Raw genomic sequence first — 18,313 nt, forward strand, 5'->3', positions numbered from 1 at the left:
CAGAGTTCCCATTAGGAACCAACAAGACTGGAGTTTCCTCTTTTCCTTCCAGGCTTCTTGGGAAGGAGACAAGAGATACAAGCGAAGAGGGCTGCAGGACCAGAAATGGTGGGAATGGCCACAGCCCAGCACCAAGCTGAGGAGGGCAAACAGCAAGTGACCTTTGGAAATGGCTATCTGATGGCAACCGAAGCCAAGCAGGACAGCAGCACAGACATGCTCAGGAACCACAGCTGGGGGCCAGAAGGGATAAGACCAATCTACAAGATCCCAGCGCTGTAGACACACCTGGGGACACCCAGGTTGGAGAGAACCTGGGAGGACTCTACTCCAAGCCCCAGCAGGAAGAGCAGGTTCAGCAATAACTTCACATCAGGTTGCCCAGAGCTTGAACCAGATCTCAGAAACCTCCAAGGACCCCACAGTCTCCCTGGGCCACCATTTCAATGCTTACTATCCTCACAGTGAATTTTTTGTCAGTGTGACACCTCCTCTGTGTACGTACTGTGTCTCTTGGTCTTGGACTGCAGACTCCTACCCCATCAGCTCCCCAGGGGTATGACCAGAGCATGTTCACCATGGAGTAAAACCCCTCCCTGCATCTCAGCCATGACCTTGCCCCTCAGACCCTTGTAAAGGCCTTGCAGCCATTACGCCCCCCAACAGAAAAGCCTGTGGGGCTTTGGTCAGCACTCCAGCGGTCACTAACCCACCATCCCCAGACAGCTCCCTCTCCCTCACACGCCCTTCTCGGCCTGAGTCTTTTAGAGCCCCCTGCTCACTCCACACCAGCAGCCAAGGCCTCAGCCTGCCTCCAGGGAAGTAAGGCCACGCCAGGTGGGCCCAGGCCTCATGGTACCGCAGCGTCACTGTGCCTACAGTGAGGAGGGGCCGCAGGGCCCTTACGAGCCCAGCCCCGTCGGTGCCGCCCCGCAGCATGGCTGGCACTCCTAAAATGGCGGCTCCCCGCCCGGCTTCAGCCCGGTCGCGTCACGTGACCGCCGCGTCCCGTCATTGCATCAGCCGGCGGACGGCCCACCCCTAAGGCCGGCCGCGAGGAGGGGCGGGGCTTATCCGGAGCGACGGCCACCGCAGCCAATCGGGATCTGGCGCACGGCGTTGCGCCGGGGAGAGGCGGGGCGGAGCGGGCGCTGCAGCGGGGCCGGTGCTGCGGGAGCGAGGGGTGGCGGCGGCGGCGGCCGGGAGGTAGGGCCCGAGGGGCCTTTCTTGGGGACACCGGCCTTTGCGGTTTGCCTCCACGGCGCGGCCACCTCCTCCTGCCCGAGGGCAGGCGGCGTGGCAGGGCAGGCGGGCAGGGGGCCGGAGCGGGCAGCGGTGAGGGGCGGGAGGGTGGCGGTGCCCCGGTCTCTGTCCTCCGCCCGGGCCGCGGCGGGATGGATGCCTGTCTGCCGGCTCTGGGCGGCCCTCCGCAGGGCGGCCGGGCACCCGCAGTGCCCTCGCCTCTCCTTGGGCACTCGAGACCGGGTGATGTCTGGGCAGAGGCCCTGCCCTGCCCGGGAGCCGCCGCTGCGCCGAGTCCTTACCTCCGACCACTCGCTGGCCCTGGACGTGTGGGGAATTGGCCCTTGAGGGAACCGCATTGCGCTCCGTTGGCAGGGGACAGCTTTATGTAGCCGTTAGGATATGCAGGAGGTGCTCACCTTCAACTGTCACCTGTCTTTGGTGTGCATGTGGTGATGCGGTTCCTCTCAGGGAAGGTCTCCAGGCATCCCTGGAGTTGACCCTGCTTTGAGCAGGGGGGATGGACAAGGCGATATCCAGAGGTCATTTCCAAACCCAGCTATGACTTAATCACCTTGAATGATTTTAGGAATTGACAGTCCCTTCCCTCCGCATGTTCTCAGCAAGAAAACACAATCTCTTAGGAAGTTCGGTATCCAGGTGAACTTGGTATTCTAAAACCACATGTCTTCAAAGAACAGGTAACTTGAGGTAGAACTCCAGAAATCAGGGAGGTTGGGGGAGAGGAAGTTTGGCGTTAGGCCAGCACTCTTTGGGGCAGACTGATGGTTGAACTGAGGAGTCAGTACTTACCAGTGTGAGGAGACCCTTTTAGGAGATGGAGGCAATGATCCTGATGTTATCGCTTGAGCTGACAGCATGCAAGAGCCTTGTTTGTTGTTTCTTCAGACTGCACCAAGGCCTTGCCGCTTTCCCTTCCGCTTGCTTTGGACAGCTGTGACTTGCAGCTTCAAGATGGAAGCTACGCTAACAGCTAGCCAGATCCGGCAACGGTTTATTGACTTCTTCAAGGAAAACAAGCATACCTATGTGCACTCCTCTTCTACAATCCCCCTGGACGACCCCACACTGCTCTTTGCCAATGCTGGTATGAATCAGGTAGGATTCCCACTGTTGTCCTTATGAACATATCCTGTAGCAGTTGAAACCTGTGAAGCTGTTTGCAGAGCTGTTTGCTTGGAAAATTATGGTTGTTTTCTCCATCTTTCTTCTGGTCACAAAGAGGTGGTTAGCGTGTCTGCTGGAGTCCTCTGTGCTCTTGCAAAATTGGCAAGAGCACTGGAAGAGGTTCCTGTGTCTGCTGGGCTGACTGTGCAGCGATGGGAGCGCTGCCAGTCTCCCTTCCTTGACCCTTTGTACCACAGCTAGTCCTGGCTCAAATGACTAACAGTGTCTTTAAAGAGTGGTCGAGGCTGGGCTGCTGAAGAGGCTCTGCTGGAGGTCAACACACAGTTTTCACTGACTTTTTTTCAGCTGGGAATCTGGTTACTTTCAGTCCCTTTGCAAGTCCTGGGGTTAGGTGGGCTCCAGGAGCACGTGCCTGTGTGTGAGTGCTAAGTTATAGGCAGTGCTGCAGCCTCTTCAGACAGGAGGCAGCAGGCTTCTTGTCTCCACAAGCTGCCTTGGATACGTCCAGGCTAGTGGTATCGTGATGTGGACAACACTTACTGCCTTGCTGTTGTTTGCAGTGTTTGAAAACAGTCTCTTAGTGCTTTTCTTGATTGTCCTTTTTTCTTTCCTCTCAGTTCAAACCCATCTTCCTCAATACTATTGACCCCTCACACCCGCTCGCCAAGCTGAACAGAGCCACCAACACTCAGAAGTGCATCCGAGCAGGGGGCAAGCACAATGACCTGGATGATGTTGGGAAAGACGTCTACCACCACACCTTCTTTGAGATGTTGGGGTCTTGGTCCTTTGGGGATTATTTCAAGGTAAAACAAGCTAGGTGCAGCTCTGAATCTCTTGCACAAACTTACCTGTCTCTATGAACTCCGCAGAGCAGTTGCCAAGAGGAGAGAGAATATCTTTGCACAGGATGGTTCCTGAGGTGTGTGTGGCTTCTTTGGAATAAATGAGCTTGGAAGCTGCCCCGACCCTGCAGAATGTTTTGAGATTAATTACTTAAGGTTTACAAAGCTGATTATGTTAACTCTGCCAGTTTGGAGTCTTCGGGCAGAGGTTTTAGTGGCTGTACTGGAGCTGTGGGGAGTTGCATGTGCTGTGTGACCATGATGGATCTTCAGACAGGAGTGATCATGAAATAATGATGTCCTTTCCCAAGCTGCTTGATAGCGTAGTGTTTAAAGTCAGAGGATGGTAAGAATACAGAATAACAGCAGAATTAAAAGGCTTTGGGGGGGCAGTGAACATGCTAGGAGTTAACTTGGCTGCATCTGGAAAGCCATATGAGATGTTTCCTGTGCCCTGTTCACTGCATATATTAATTTGCTTCTTTCTTATGTTAAAAGTCTGAAAGTTTTTGGCTCTTTAGCTGCTGATACCTACAGTAGCCAGCACTTTGCATGGTGAAGAGAAACTCTCTTTTCATTCGCTTGCTCACCCCACCTTTCCTTCTGCAGGAACTTGCTTGTAAACTGGCACTGGACCTTCTCACCAAGGAGTTTGGCATCCCTGCTGAAAGACTCTACGTCACCTACTTTGGTGGAAATGAGGCTGCAGGACTACAACCAGACCTGGAGTGCAAGCAGATATGGTTGAATTTGGGGTAAGGCCTTTAACTGAGAAGGGTTCATGTTTTGATGAGCAGTCGTCATTTCAGAGAAAGATGGCATGTGTTATGTGGCAGAGCACATATAACAAGAGGTTTTAGCAAAAGTGAAGTGTCACAAATAGTGTTTGCAGGGTGGTGGAGCTGCAAAACCAAAGGGAAGTACAAAGTATTAGATAGAAGCTACTGAGACTTTTCATTTCAAAATCTCTTGTGTAAGCTTAAAAACATAAGTGCTCTGCTAGGTCAGATCAGTGGTCTGTGCAGCCCAGTGTGTTGCCTCTGACAGCAGTTGAGAAGATGCTGTTCAGGGAAAGCAGGCATGCCTGACTGTGGCCTGCACTCTATTTACCTCCTCCCCTCCCAGCATCCACCATCATCGATTCCCCTTAGCCTCTGTTTTGGGCCCTCCTCCTTCAGAGTACATCTGCTTCTGTTTCGAACGTGTTGGGTTTTTCTAAGTCTCAGTTGTAGTCTCCCACCCAGCTTTGTCCTCTCCAGATTGAAGAGTCCTACTCTTTTCTATACTTTCTTCCTAAGGCAGCTGTTCCACCCCTAGGTCGTTTTAGTTGCCCTCCTCTATACATGTGCTGCTTCTACCTCACCCTTGAGATAAGGAAGCAAGAACCGCCCTCAGCACTCAGGCTGTGGGTGGGCCAAAGCTTGATGTAGCAGTGAAAAGACACCTTTGGTCTTGTGGCTGTAGTCCCCTCTGAAACATGCTGCTGACCCCATGACACACCTCTGCACTGTGGGGCCAGACCTGCCTCGCATGTATTAAAAGTCAGAGATCCACGTGTGTTTTGCTGATTAAGGATACCAGTTAAACTCAGACACCAGAGTGAAAAGAGTAGGTGTATTTTACTGGGGATAACTAAATAATGTAACAGAGTAATACAGAAAACACGCAGTAAGAAAAGGCAGAATAGTGCACCAAAGCCACAAATAGGTAAATACAGGGTAATGCATCAAATCATTACTACATGAGAGAGAGAGAATGGTGATTAAGAAAGATCCATCCCCACTTGCACCCGTTACCATCATCCAGACCCGCAGGCGCTGGGCAGCCCCGGGTGCAGCGAGGATTTGTTGAGCCTTTCCCGGCGAGTGGGAAATCCTACGCGGTGCCTCCACCCGTAGCTGAGGCATCCAAAGTCGCTGCGAGCGGGTCCAGCCTTATGTACCAAAAATCAGCAAGGCAGAATAACTGGCACCTTTGCTTTGAGTGGAAAATTTCTGGTTTCATTGTCCTGTTGGATTCCACCCAAAGCCTGGCCAGGGCTTGGTGGAGGGAAACCAAGGGAGTTTACAACAAGGCCAAATACTTGGGTTCTCAGCCTTGAACAAGGCTGAGAAAGGCAAGTTGGATACATTCTCTCAGCCTTTCATCCTCACTACTGATTATATTCTGTCTAAGCTGCATCTTTCACTAGTGAGTTTACATATTTTGTTAATGACTACATGCTAAGTTAGCAGCTTCAGCTCAGGGCCTGTTGTTCAGGCTGCAGTATTTCAACGCTTTAGCACTTTTTAAGTGGGTTGTTATAACCTAGTACAATGCCCACTAGCACAGTGGTTATCAGTTATAAAATATACAGGATTCATCTATAGGTCAGCTCTGGCTTGGGCCTGTTGTCCAAGGCTTAGCACTTCAACCTGTCATCTTGCTGGTGGCTTTGCTGAGGTGGTGTGTAGGCCTCTGCCTCCACCTGGGACAAGTGCCAGGCGCCAGTGTTCACTTGATCCTCCTCAGCAGGGATCCTGAGAGTTAGGCTCTTGGATTGGTCTGCCTCAAGACTGACAATTCATCTGCTCATCCAGGGAATTAGTGAGCTGAGGTTTGTCTGGAGTAGCCCTTAGTTTGGGGAATTCTTGCCTTGCTGTTAGTCTCTGTTGTTCAGTAAGAGTTTCTTGTTGCAGGCTGGCTGAGGGCAGGATTCTGCCTGGCAATATGAAGGATAACTTCTGGGAAATGGGAGACACAGGCCCCTGTGGCCCTTGCAGCGAGATCCACTACGACCGCATTGGGGACAGAGATGCTTCCCACCTGGTCAATCAGGATGATCCCAACGTCCTGGAGATCTGGAACCTGGTGTTCATACAGTTTAACAGGTGAGCGAGACCTGCTTCCCTCCCCAGGCTGTTCCAGCTCGGTGTGAGGGGTTGCTCGGACTGCGTGCTGTTGTAGCTGCCCCTGGCTTGCTCACCGTTCCCTCTTGTCCAGGAGGTGTGCATCTTGTGATGCTCTGTCCCCTGACCCACCTGTACAAAAGAGGCTGGTCACGCTGGCTTTGGGCCAGACTGGAAATATTTTCTCAGCTCATCTGCTAGGAGTTCAGAAGGGAATAAGTGTCATCCTTCCCTGGGTCTAAGTTTTCACCGAGGGTCTTGATAACTGTATTTTATCAAAGTTGTCCTTTGTGTGGCTTGTGTATGGGCTTATATCATAAATCTGATGGAACAAAATCTCATGGAGATGAGGAGAGAGATGGGGTTGCCCTTGCAGAGCCTCCATCCATAACAGCTCATCTTTCTTTTTGTGGCTGGGCAGGGAAGCTGATGGGACACTGAAACCTCTTCCCAAGAAAAGTATTGACACTGGGATGGGCCTGGAGAGGCTGGTCTCTGTGCTGCAGAACAAGATGTCCAACTATGACACTGACCTTTTCCTTCCTTACTTTGAAGCCATCCAGAAGGTACGAATGGGGGAGTCTGGGTCTGAGTCTGGGCCTGGCCCAGCTGCATCCATTCCCTGAATCCCTGAGGAGTTAGATCCTTGGGGCTGGTCTCTGCCTCCCCAGCTGCTGTGAGCCTCATGCGTTTGTACTTTGCTGAGGGTAGGAATGAAGGCTGGCACAGCGATGGCTGCCTTGGGGCGTGTTTCCAGGGGAAAACACAGAACAGCGAGTGGTGCAGCTTTCCCAGATGTTTCTGTGAACTGCCCCGATGGTTCACTCCTTGGTCCTCCCCGAGTGGGAGACACTCTGCGGTCCCGTAAGGCCAAGCGCCGTCTTTTTGCCGTGTGCTAGAGAGCACGCGGTGCTGCTAACCCAGAATGAGAGTTTGTCCTTCAGTCTCCCACCTGGAACATGCTGATCTGTAGAAAATCCCCTGATTGAGAAGGTCTTTGCCATAAATCATGACAGTCATTTGCAGAACCAGTGTGCTGTTGCTGCATCTTCCTGGATGGGGACCACGTTACCAGTGCTGGGAACTCTGTGTGCATCTCCAAGCCTTTTGTTTTTTTTTTTTCTCCTTCATGGAAGAGGCAGAGCTTCCTGGCTGCAGAAAAAATGCAGGGAGAAGAGCCCAGGTTCCTGCTGCCTCTGAGGAATGAGGTGCAGAGCTCCAGAGCTGGAATTAGAGGGCCAGACACAGCCCATGTGTCCTTGTCTGCCTTCCTGCAGTTTGCTGGGAGCCTGGCTGTAGGGACCATGCCCATGGTGTGAGCTTTGTACCACGTGCAGGCACTGCTTACAGCAGTATCTTTCCCTTGGGTATGGATAAAAACACCCTAAAAGAGGGAAGCTGGGACCGTCTCCCATGTGACAGAATTTGGAAAGTTTCTTGGCTGGGCAGGTTAATGCCAGGCCAGAGTCCTTGAGCCAGTGTGCAAAATGGATGATTTCCCTGCACTCTACCTCTCTCCCTCTCTCTTTTGCCCTGGGCTCTTAATGTTGAGATAAATTGGCTTTTCTTCCCACGGGTCTTGGAGATCCTTTGGCCCTGGAAGTGCAGGCCATGGCATCCTGTAGAGCCTCTCAGCTCTGTGTCTTCCCTGGCTTTACCGAGTCACCTCTTCCCAAGAGGAGTATGCCTTCTGGGTGGCTGTGGGCAGTGGGATGGAGTTGGCTTCTGAGGCACTTCCCTGTTGTTCTGCCATGTTGCTGGTCCCCACTGTCCATAACCATCCCCTTTGCCCACCACCTTCTCCTCTCTGCGCAGGGCACGGGTGCGAGGCCGTACACGGGGCAGGTTGGTGCTGAGGATGCTGACGGTATAGACATGGCCTACCGCGTGCTGGCTGACCATGCACGGACCATCACGCTGGCCCTCTCTGATGGGGGTAGACCTGACAACACTGGCAGAGGGTAAGAATGGAGCTGCTGCATTGCTTCTGCTCTCATTCCGTTCAGCACGGCTTCCCTGAGGGGGCTGGGATCTCCCGTGTCTCTGGGATGTCTTTGAATTTGTCATTAAAGCAATGGATAGCAGTGTTTGCTCGGTATGTTTGACGTTTGAATCCCTGTAGCAAGGTCCACCCAAAAGGCCAAGACACACTGGTCAGGTTCTTGTGAGTACCAGTCCTGCTGTGTCAGTCTCCAAGGACAATGGGCAGACAAGACTGGGCAGACAAGCACAAAACCTTGCTTGGTGCAGTGCTACTGTCAAAAAAAGGAATGAAATTTGAGCCAAGGGGTTGTGCTCTGGGTGCTGCTGGACTCAGAGGACTGACTGTTTAGTTCAAGGAGGAGAAGGCTGAGGGGAGACCTCATCACTCTACAACTACCTGAAAGGACATTGTAGAGAGGTTGGTGCTGGTCTCTTCTCACAGGTGATTAGTGACAGAACAAGAGGGAACGGCTTTAAACTGCAACAGAGGAGGTTCAGACTGGACATGAGGAAAAAATTTTTCAGAGAAAGAGTGGTCAGAGAGTGGAATAGGCTGCCCAGGGAGGGGGTGGAGTCACCATCCCTGGGTGTGTTTAAGGGTCATTTGGATGAGCTGTTGGGGGATGTGGTATAGGGGAGGACTTTGTAGAGTAGGACTGAGGGTTGGACTCGATGGTCCCAAGAGTCTTTTCCAACCTGAATGATTCTGTGACTCTTCAGCACACAGTGACTCTGGGTCACAGAGCTGAGGACCGGCACCTCACCTCTGGCTTGCTGCTGCTGTGAGCAGCTACTTGAGAGAAAATGTGGGGAGAAGACCCTGTGCTCTTGGTCCTGGGAGGGGGTTGCTGGTAGGTGGATGCTGTTTCCCTGAGAACAACTCAGAGGTGTAACGTTTGCATGAGGGGCTCTGCTCTTCCCTAGGTATGTGCTGAGGCGGATTCTCCGACGGGCTGTGCGCTACTCCCATGAGAAGCTCAATGCCCCCAAAGGTTTCTTTGCTACGCTGGTTGACGTGGTGGTGCAGTCACTGGTAAGTTCTTCCCCTGCTGCACTGTATCTGCCGCAGCATGCAGATCTCCGTGCTGAAGGACTAATTGTCTTGGGTCTGCAGGGAGGTGCATTTCCTGAGCTGAAGAAGGACCCGGATATGGTGAAGGACATTATCAATGAAGAGGAGGATCAGTTCCTGAAAACACTCAGCAGAGGACGTCGCATCCTGGACAGGAAGATCCAGAGCCTGGGGAACAGTAAAATCATCCCTGGTAAGGCTGTGACTTCTGTCTGGATGCACCAGAAGGCATTTATTGTCTGGGACTGAGTTAGGGCTCAGCTGTGCTGGGAACTGAGAGATGGTGGAAGATGTGGGGAGACAGAGTTGGAGTCAAAAGACCATCGCTCAGAGCTGGGCCACCTGCCTCTCCTCTGGCCTGTGTTCACTTGCTCAGGTTCCTGAGGTGCCCAGACACAACATGATAGTGGGATCTCTGTGCTGCCAGAGAGGAGCCTGTTCAATGTTCATGTTCACCAGAACTGTTCTCTGTCCTGCCACAGTGCAGAGCCAGCTGGGTGGGACAGAGCCAGTCGGAGAGCAGGGAAAGGTGCAGTGTCTTGTGGAACAGGAGCGCTGACTGCTCTGCTTTTTCTCTAAAGGTGATACTGCCTGGCTGCTGTATGACACCTACGGTTTTCCTGCTGATCTCACTGGGCTGATTGCAGAGGAGAAGGGCCTTGTTGTGGACATGGAGGGCTTTGAAGAAGAGCGGAAAAATGCACAGGTAGGTAACAGCTCCAGGGGAAGCTGGTCTACGAGTGGGCAGGGTGGATTCCCTTCCTTGCAGTTTGCAGTCATGAGTCTGCTCCTTTCTTACTGGGTCTGTTCACCTCGTGTGCCCCAGTGCCCTGTGGGAAAGACCAGGGCATGGCACCGCAGGTGTTGTGGGACGTGTCTTCTCTGTGCAGCTGGGGCTGGTTTTTCTCACTGGCACTGTGAGGCCTGGGGCATCGAGCTCAGCCTTCGGAGTTAGTGGAGTGCTGGGAGCACCTCCCCACTGTCTGGTTCTGGATAGGGAAGTCGGGGACTTCCCTGTCTGCAGAGCAGTGTCCAGGCAGGCCTGCAACATGGGTGCCTCTCCCAGCATGTTTTTTGCAGCAGCAGGGAGTGGCGTTGCCCAGCTGGCTGGCTACTTGCCTTGCCTTTGCTGGGCTCAGGCCTGCTTTGTCTGTGTGCTGGTAGCACTGGAACAGCCTGCTCTGAAGCCAGAAGAGACAGGAGCACTCCAGGAAGCTGCTGGCACACAGCTTCCCAGGGCAAAGCTCTAAACCAAGGAGCTCTAAGGGATGCAAATAGGGTGTGCAACTAGGCATGGGCCAGCACTGAGGTGGATTTTCTCAAATCTTGGTGCTTGTCATTGGCAGCTCAAATCCCAGGGCAAGGGTGCTGGAGGAGAGGACCTCCTCATGCTGGACATCTATGCCATCGAAGAGCTAAGGGCCGAAGGGCTGGAGGTGACCGACGACTCGCCAAAATACAGCTATACTTCAGATCCAAGTGGTACCTATGGTATGAAAAGAACCTTCTCAGAATCATCCTCTGCTGCCAAATCTTTACTGGCACGTACCTCAGCAAGATCCCCTCCAGGCTCACCTTTCCTGGGACATGGAGGTGGGAGTGGGAATGTGCACAGGTGAATAGTGTGCTTGTTACAAGTCAAGCAGGGAAAGGGAAGGACAGACTGTTCAAGGGCTGTGGTACTGTTCAGGTCCATTGTTGCCAGCTGAAGGGGATTCCAGTTCCCTGCAGCTTTATGTCTCCACACTCCTGTTTGTGTTTCTCAGCTGCTCCTTTGCTAGTACCACAGGAGACTGCAGTTTCTGCTTGGTCTGTTCTAGGGTCCTTGGGTCACTTGCTCTGGCTCTTCCTGCTAATTCTTTGATTTGGTGGAGGTTCAAGAGGCCACAGACTTGTAGCCATGTGTGTTGCTGACTTTTACTGCATAGGTGTGGAAGGAAGTGACAGTACCTTCCTTGGAGAGCACTGAATGAAATTCCCTCTTACCCAAATAACTGTTGCCCTAGTTCTTTCTCCTTAACCCCTGCAAATGTGGTAGCTGCCACGAGCTCCTGCAATAGCTGGTGGTGTTGCTGTGACCTTCTGCTCCCATGTGGTGTCTACAAGGTTTTCCTATTTTACTGACACTGCCTGTCGTCCCGGTGACAGATTTTGGGAGCCTCGTGGCCACAGTGAAAGCCATCCGCAGGGAGAAGAGGTTTGTGAAGGAGGTGTCCACTGGCCAGGAGTGTGGGATAGTGCTGGACCGGACCTGCTTCTATGCCGAGCAGGGTGGGCAGATCTATGACGAGGGCTACATGGTCAAGGACGACGACGACGACGGCAGGGAGGATGTGAGTGGGCCTTTTGCTAGACTCAGTCTGACCTGGGGCCTGGGTAGAGGAGGAGAAGGGGCCAAGCAAGCTCCAGCAATTTTCTGTCCATGGCAGGCGTCAGGCATTGCACAGGTTTCTTTCTCAGGAGTGCAGCATGGCACAGATGTGCTGGAGTTTTGTTCCTCTTACTTTCTGGGGAACTGGACTCTGTGCTGCAGCGTCAGGCTGCTGCTAGAACTTGGGTGCCTGTGGTGGTGGTGCTGGGATTGCTGGGCAGAGGACAGTGCTTTCAAGCCGTGATGGGGAGCTGAGGCGGGGAGCTCTTTCAGCTTTTCTGTGCCCCACAGCCATGCCCCACCTTCATTCACTTCTCCGCTTTGCGGCCCTGCGTACTGTGCCTGGGGACACTCGGCCTTCTCCTATCACACGCCAGTCTGGCTCTCAGCTGAGGCCTTTCCAGTTGCAGCTCAGACCTCTGGCTGGACTCTCTGTCTCCCCTTGGCCTCTCACCCTGCTCACTAGGTGCATTTCCCTCTTTGTACAGAAAACAGAATTCACAGTGAAGAATGTGCAGGTCCGAGGAGGCTACGTGCTTCACATAGGAACTCTATATGGAAGCTTGAAAGTAGGAGATCAGGTCCACCTGTGCATTGATGAGGTGAGTTAAGACATGGCATAACATGTGGCCTCATCTTGTCCCTGGATTTTGTCTCCTTTCTTTTCATCGGTGCCACTCTGGGGGCCTGGTGTTTGGGGCCCGTTCTCCCTGTGGCACACGATGCAGACAAGCACTATGGCCCTTCCAGTCTGGCTGACTCAGGCCTTCCCAGTTTGGCACTGGGCTTTCTCCTACCACGAGGCAGGTAGTGCCAAGCTGGCTCAGAGTCACACTCACTGGCGTTTGCTGATCAGCCGCAGAAACACATTTTGGGTCACAACTGGGAGGTAGAACATGTGTGGTGCCCCACTGTGTTTTGGATGACAGTGGAGAGCCTGGGTTGTCTGCCCCACTCCAGACATTGCTCGCCTGGGCTCGGCCTGCTGGATTGAACCTCGTCTGCAGAATGCATTTCCCTTCCCTATAGAGGCAGCACCTTTGGAGCAAGAGGGAAGGCTTTCCCTGCTGAGGAGCAGAGATCACTGCCTGTTACCTGGTCTGTCCTTGGCCTCTGTCCAGACAGGCCCAACAAGGGGACTGCCAGGGAAAAGCCATGCACAAATTTGGTGGGGAATGTCCTGCTCCCTTAGCCGGGGCTCCAAGGCAGCAAGTGTGATAAGTTGTTTCTGGTGTCCTGAGCTAGTTTCAGTTTCCGTTGGATCAGCAAGTTAAGCTCCACTTCGGCTGCTAGAGGTGATGTTGGCTCTGCAGTGGGGGACCCCATCTAACAGTGGCTTCCTCCATCAGACTAGGCGGAGGCCAGTCATGAGCAACCACACAGCCACCCACATCCTCAACTTTGCCCTGCGCTCGGTGTTGGGGGAAGCTGACCAGAGAGGGTCGCTGGTTGCGCCAGACAGGCTGCGGTTCGACTTTACAGCCAAGGGAGCCTTGTCGACCCAGGAAATCAAGAAAGTCGAAGGAATTGCCAACCAGATGATTGAGGAGGCGAAGGTGGGTACGGCTGCCAGGTTGGATATACTCGGGGGGGAAAAAAATACCTTGAGTCAAGCTTTTGGATGACCTGGGCTGCTGGGAGTTTGGCCCAGCAGGAATCTTCTGAGCTGCTGATGCAGTGCTGTGCACAGATTGGCGTCGCCTCAGAGGATTTTGAGTGGGAAGATTTGTAACGTGCTCTGTTCATTGGTACTGAGCCCTCTCTAGGGTTGAAGTGTTTTCATGCCTGCTGTAGTGTCACATTAGCTACCAGAGCCAAGAAGTTTGGCAGAGTAGTTTTGCAGGCTGGGCTGGATTTATAGTGTACACCTCAGTGATGTGTCCTCAGTGGTGAGAGAGTTGCTCTGCCTGCTGCCCGCCCTGTGTCAGAACAGACCCTGGAGGACCCTGTGCTCTGCTCAGGAGTCTGTGGTTAGAAACAGTTCGAACATACGGGAGGACACGGGGAGTCTGAGCAGTCAGTGGTATCGGCAATTTTGAAGATAGGGCATCTGTCAATGACTTTGGGATCACTGTAGCTCAACAAACCCCAGCTCAGGTGAAGCACGGGACTTCGCTTATAGGATCTTTTGGAGGAAGTCAGGATTCCCTGAGAATGCAGGCCCTTGGTCACAGCTGACAGGACCGGCTCTTACCTGCATTCCTTTGCTGTCCTCTGCAGACCGTGTACGCCCGGGACTGCCCTCTCGCAGCAGCCAAAGCTATCCAAGGGCTGCGGGCAGTTTTTGATGAGACTTACCCCGATCCTGTCCGTGTGGTCTCGATTGGCATCCCCGTAGAGGAGCTGCTGGCTGACCCCTCTGGCCCCGCGGGCTCCATCACGTCTATTGAGTTCTGTGGAGGGACGTGAGTATCTGGAGAGGCCAGGGAAGGTGGCAGGGTGGCTGCAAAGGCGTCCCTGGGGAGCCCAAGTTCTGTTGTGAGTGCTGTGGGTGTGTGCTGGGCACAGCCAGGGCAGAGCTGGAGGTGGTGGTGATGATGTGCCTTTGCATTCCCAGTCCCGAGTCAAGCCACGTTTAAAATCTGCCTTTGCAGGGCAGGGAAACTGCCTGTATGCTGTCCCTGCCCACACACATAGTCTCTGGCAGTGCTGGGCACATAGCCCTCACCACCCTTTCCTCGCTCATTTGCCTTTTAGCAGCTAGGTTGGGTTTTCTGCCTGTCCCCACACTTGCTGCATCTCCCTGGCAGGGTGGTTTTCTTGTTTGCATGCTGATTGCTGCTGAGATGAGAGGTGGACTTCTAACTCTTTCTTGTTGTGGATCTTTCTGGGTTCTTTCCAAAGGCACTTGCAGAACTCCAGCCATGCTGGCCCCTTTGTGATTGTTTCAGAAGAAGCAATTGCTAAAGGCATCCGGAGGATAGTTGCAGTCACCGGGGCTGAAGCTCGGAAGGTAAGGGGAGACAGGAGAGATCCTCTGTGAAATCCCACGTATTAACCCTGTGCCAAGCTTACTTTTGTTGAAATCTGCCCAATATCCCTGTTGGGTACTCAGCACCAGGGAGTGAAGGGGTGAAGTATGAGGGGTGAAGGATGCTGCTGTTAGCGAAGGCTGTGCTGGAGGCCCCCGGCTGTGCTACAGGCAGAGGGGAGAGCAGAGAAGGGAAGGGGGAAAGTCTCTGCTGTAGCTGTTATGTTAGTGTGGTAGAAGGGCCTGGGGTGGGTCTGTGAGGTGGCTGCAGGGTTGGCTGAGGTTGCTTTGCAGAATTGGCTGCAGATCTAGGGCTCTCAGCGGCTGGCAAGAGAGCTGTGAAGTCTGAGAATCCAGTCCTCTGCTGCAGGAGGCAGGTGACTTTGGTCCTGGGCTAGCTTGGGCTGGTGCTTCCTGGAGTGGGAGAGAGGGGGTTCGTGGAGGAGATGGATTTCTTTTGGCGGGGGGGGAATCTGGCATTCCTTCTGGCAAAGAAGAGTCCTGGGACCTGTGCCAGCATCACACCCTGGTTCTGGTCAAGTGCTGCCTGCTTTGGCTTTGCTGCTTCCTGAGGAGTTACAGAACTCCAGCCTGGGGCATTCCTCACCCCTTCTCATGGGGGTGGCCAAGCACCCAGCCTGCTAAATCTCCCTGCCTGACTTAACTGGGATTGTATTCTGCTAGGCCCTCAGGAAAGTCGACAGCCTCAGGAAACTGCTGTCAGCCCTGGAGGCCAAGGTGAAGGTCCAGACAGCTCCCAACAAGGATGTGCAGAAGGAGATCACGGATCTCAGTGAGGTGAGGATCGCAGCAGTGCTCTGCCTTCCCAAAGTGAATGGCACCTTGATTGCCAGCACTGCCTGGTATTAATGAGGCCAAGTTCAGCTTCCTGCTCCTGTCCAGACAGCCCTGTGTCCTGTGGGTGCTGCAGCCTGAGGCTGTTGGGCACTGGGAGAGGAGGAGAGCTTACTGGGCTCTGCCAGTTGAGGCACTTGAGGTTCGTGAGTGTGGTGCAGCATCTCCTGCCATCTGCCACGGTCACCAGTACCTTTAACTCTCTCACCCACTCCTGTTTTGCAGACCCTGGCCACTGCTGTTATTCCACAGTGGCAGAAAGATGAACTGAGAGAGGCTGTTAAAGCACTGAAGAAAGTTATGGATGACCTGGACCGAGCAAGCAAAGCTGACATCCAGAAACGAGTGAGCCCTGCATGGGAATAAAGGACAGTGCGAGAGGGCTGCGGGGGGCTCCCCTGGGAGCTCCACTTGTGTCCAGTGTGGAGGGGATCTGAGCTGTGGGGATGCCCCTCATGCTGTTCAGCCTCTCCTGCTCCCTCCCAGGGCTTGACTACATCCATGTCTGCTCCCTGGGTTGAAGCGCTGGCAGCGTGTCTTGGAAGCTGGGGTTCTCCTGCCCTAACGGTGCCCCTGGGTGCAGGCTGCTTCCTCCTGGATCCCACTGGATTTTCCTGGAGGAGGAGGCCACACAGCCACCTGCCAACACGTTTTGTTCCTGGCTCTGCAGCATGAGGCTGCTCCAGGCTGGGCTGTGGGTGTGTTGGGGCACCATGGGGGCCTCTGTACCTGCGGGGAAGCTCTGCCCGGGTGGTTCTTGTCTCCATATGCAATGTGTGTGCTCCAGCATCTGACCACTGTTGTCCTCAGGTGCTGGAAAAGACCAAGCAAGTCATTGAGAGTCACCCTAACCAACCGTTGGTCATCATGGAAATGGAGAGTGGAGCCTCAGCAAAGGTAGGGGAAGGTCTGGGCTCTCCTCAACAACCTTCCCTCTGACTGGGGGGCGGTTGGGTGGTCGCTGTTCACTTGGGGCAGTGGTGCTGCGTTACAGAGCTGTCTCTCTTGCCACCTGCCAGCCCTGAGCAGCGGCTAGTGAAGAGGAGGAGGACCACTGGGGTACTCCCTGCGTCCCACCTCCTGGACTAACACATGGGTTTGTGGTGGGGGTGGCTGGTCTTGACCATTTGCTAAGCTTCCAGACCTGGTGGTGGATAAGGGGCCCAATAAAAATCCTACTGTGTCCCAAGTAAGACTCACCCAGCAGCAGTCACGACGCTAAAACGCAGGCTTAAGACACTCTGAACAGCAGCTCTGCCAAGCCGTGGAGGTCGTGATGCCCACGGCCACTGCAGGGCAGCTCTCGAAAGGGTGTCCTGGGCCGAGTGCGGGGACAGAGAGCTGCTCCCCGGCTCCTGGGCACTGTCTGCTGCAGCATGGGTCAAGTTCTCCTCCAGCTAGGGCTCAAACTGCTCCTTTCCTCCTCCACACCCGAGTTAAGTTTCTTTCCAAGTGATTTCTGCTGTGAATAAAAGCTCCCTTGTGTGCACTGTGCCGCAGCGCTGAGCCCAGCAAGCGCCCGGCAGCAAGGGCTGATCGTGCCCTGAGGTTGGAGCCCTCAAGTTTTTTAACACCCTATTTAAATTTCCTCTCCGTGAGTCTCAGCGCTGGGCGCTCCTGTGGCCCTGCCAACGCAGTGTCCTCCCTGGGAGAAGGCCACATCCCCGGGGATGGTGGTGCTGGCAGCCCGGAGAGCTGCCTCTTCCCTGTCCCACGGGAGCGGCACCGGTTTGCTCGCTGCAGGGCTCTGTGCTGCATCGTACTGGCTGGGTGAGCAAAGGATGACGGTCTCCTTGGGAATAACGGGATTCATGGCGGTCTCCCCAGTTCCTCCAGCGTGCCAGCTGTGCCCGATAACCCTCGCAGCTTCTTCATGCTGCCTTTGAGTCCTCCTGACTCGCTGAGGAACAGCTGCTCCCTCCTGCTGGGAGCTCACACCGAGGGACAGAGCACTTTCCCCTCCAGCCACTTGGGCAAAGGTTCACTTGCTTTGGGGTTAACTCTGCCTGGTCCTGCATAACTACAGGTGGGGAAATAAAAGCAGCTCCTCGCTCCTGCCTCCTTGCAGCCGTGAGGGGACTCAGCCAGGGCTTGTGGCCCTTGCCAAGGGTGAAGATGTCCTGTGTTTAGGCGGAGGAGCGCTGCAGGGTGCTGCTGGCTGCTTTAATGCAAGTCCAGCTCCCGGAGGTCTCCGTGGGTGCCGCGGGGTTGGCGCTGCGAGCGTGGGGAAGGTGTGCTGCAATGACTTTGTCCTCCTCCAGGCCCTGAATGAATCTCTGAAGCTCTTCAAGACTCACTCCCCCCAGACTGCCACCATGCTCTTCACTGTAGATAACGAAGCTGGCAGAATCACCTGCCTGTGCCAGGTGCCCCAGGTAAGGCCGAGATGCCGTGTCTGCCTGGCTCTGGGCCTCCAGGCAGCAACTACCTAACACCACACAGCCAGAACTCCTGCGGGTTTGGCAAGAGCCACGACCCTTGTGCTTTGGGTTCTCATCGGGCTGCAGGCATGGGGCAGGGGGGCTGCCCCTGGCCCGCAGGACACACACCTGGAAGCGCTTTGTCCTGTTGTACCGTGCTTGTGGACCCTCCCCTAAGTCGAGGTTGAGCCACCTTTTTTTTTTTTTGTTTGTTTCTTTTGCTGCCCAGGAGACTGCAAATAAGGGCCTGAAGGCCAGCCAGTGGGTGCAGGAGGTGTCTGCCTTGATGGACGGCAAAGGTGGGGGCAAGGACGTCTCGGCGCAGGCCACGGGCAAGAACGTGGGCTGCCTGCGGGAGGCCCTGCGCCTGGCCACGGACTTTGCCACGCTCCGCCTGGGCGAGCTGAAGAACTGACGGGGCTAGGGGGGGTCACCGGCACCCCTCTGCCCTCCTGCCCGTCCTCTCTGCCTGCTGCTGAGCCCGCCTTTCCTATGAATAAAGCCTGCCTGCCCCGCG

General features: G+C 54.4%; 1 protein-coding gene across 1 annotated transcript; it reads left to right on the top strand.

The window, feature by feature from the left end:
* Nucleotides 1–1,186: 1,186 nt before the first annotated feature.
* On the top strand, nucleotides 1,187–18,313 carry AARS1 (alanyl-tRNA synthetase 1). The gene is made up of 21 exons (XM_074881451.1): nucleotides 1,187–1,206; nucleotides 2,152–2,361; nucleotides 3,009–3,197; nucleotides 3,846–3,991; nucleotides 5,915–6,106; nucleotides 6,546–6,690; nucleotides 7,940–8,085; nucleotides 9,032–9,140; nucleotides 9,222–9,372; nucleotides 9,761–9,885; nucleotides 10,526–10,670; nucleotides 11,328–11,512; nucleotides 12,039–12,152; nucleotides 12,900–13,106; nucleotides 13,771–13,955; nucleotides 14,395–14,503; nucleotides 15,206–15,319; nucleotides 15,602–15,721; nucleotides 16,187–16,273; nucleotides 17,638–17,751; nucleotides 18,026–18,313. The coding sequence occupies exons 2-21, from the start codon at nucleotides 2,218–2,220 to the stop codon at nucleotides 18,209–18,211; spliced, it is 2,913 nt and encodes a 970-aa protein (XP_074737552.1). The 5' UTR covers nucleotides 1,187–1,206; nucleotides 2,152–2,217; the 3' UTR covers nucleotides 18,212–18,313.

The sequence above is a fragment of the Strix uralensis genome, chromosome 12, assembly GCF_047716275.1.
Source record: "Strix uralensis isolate ZFMK-TIS-50842 chromosome 12, bStrUra1, whole genome shotgun sequence".
NCBI classification, from domain to species: domain Eukaryota; kingdom Metazoa; phylum Chordata; class Aves; order Strigiformes; family Strigidae; genus Strix; species Strix uralensis.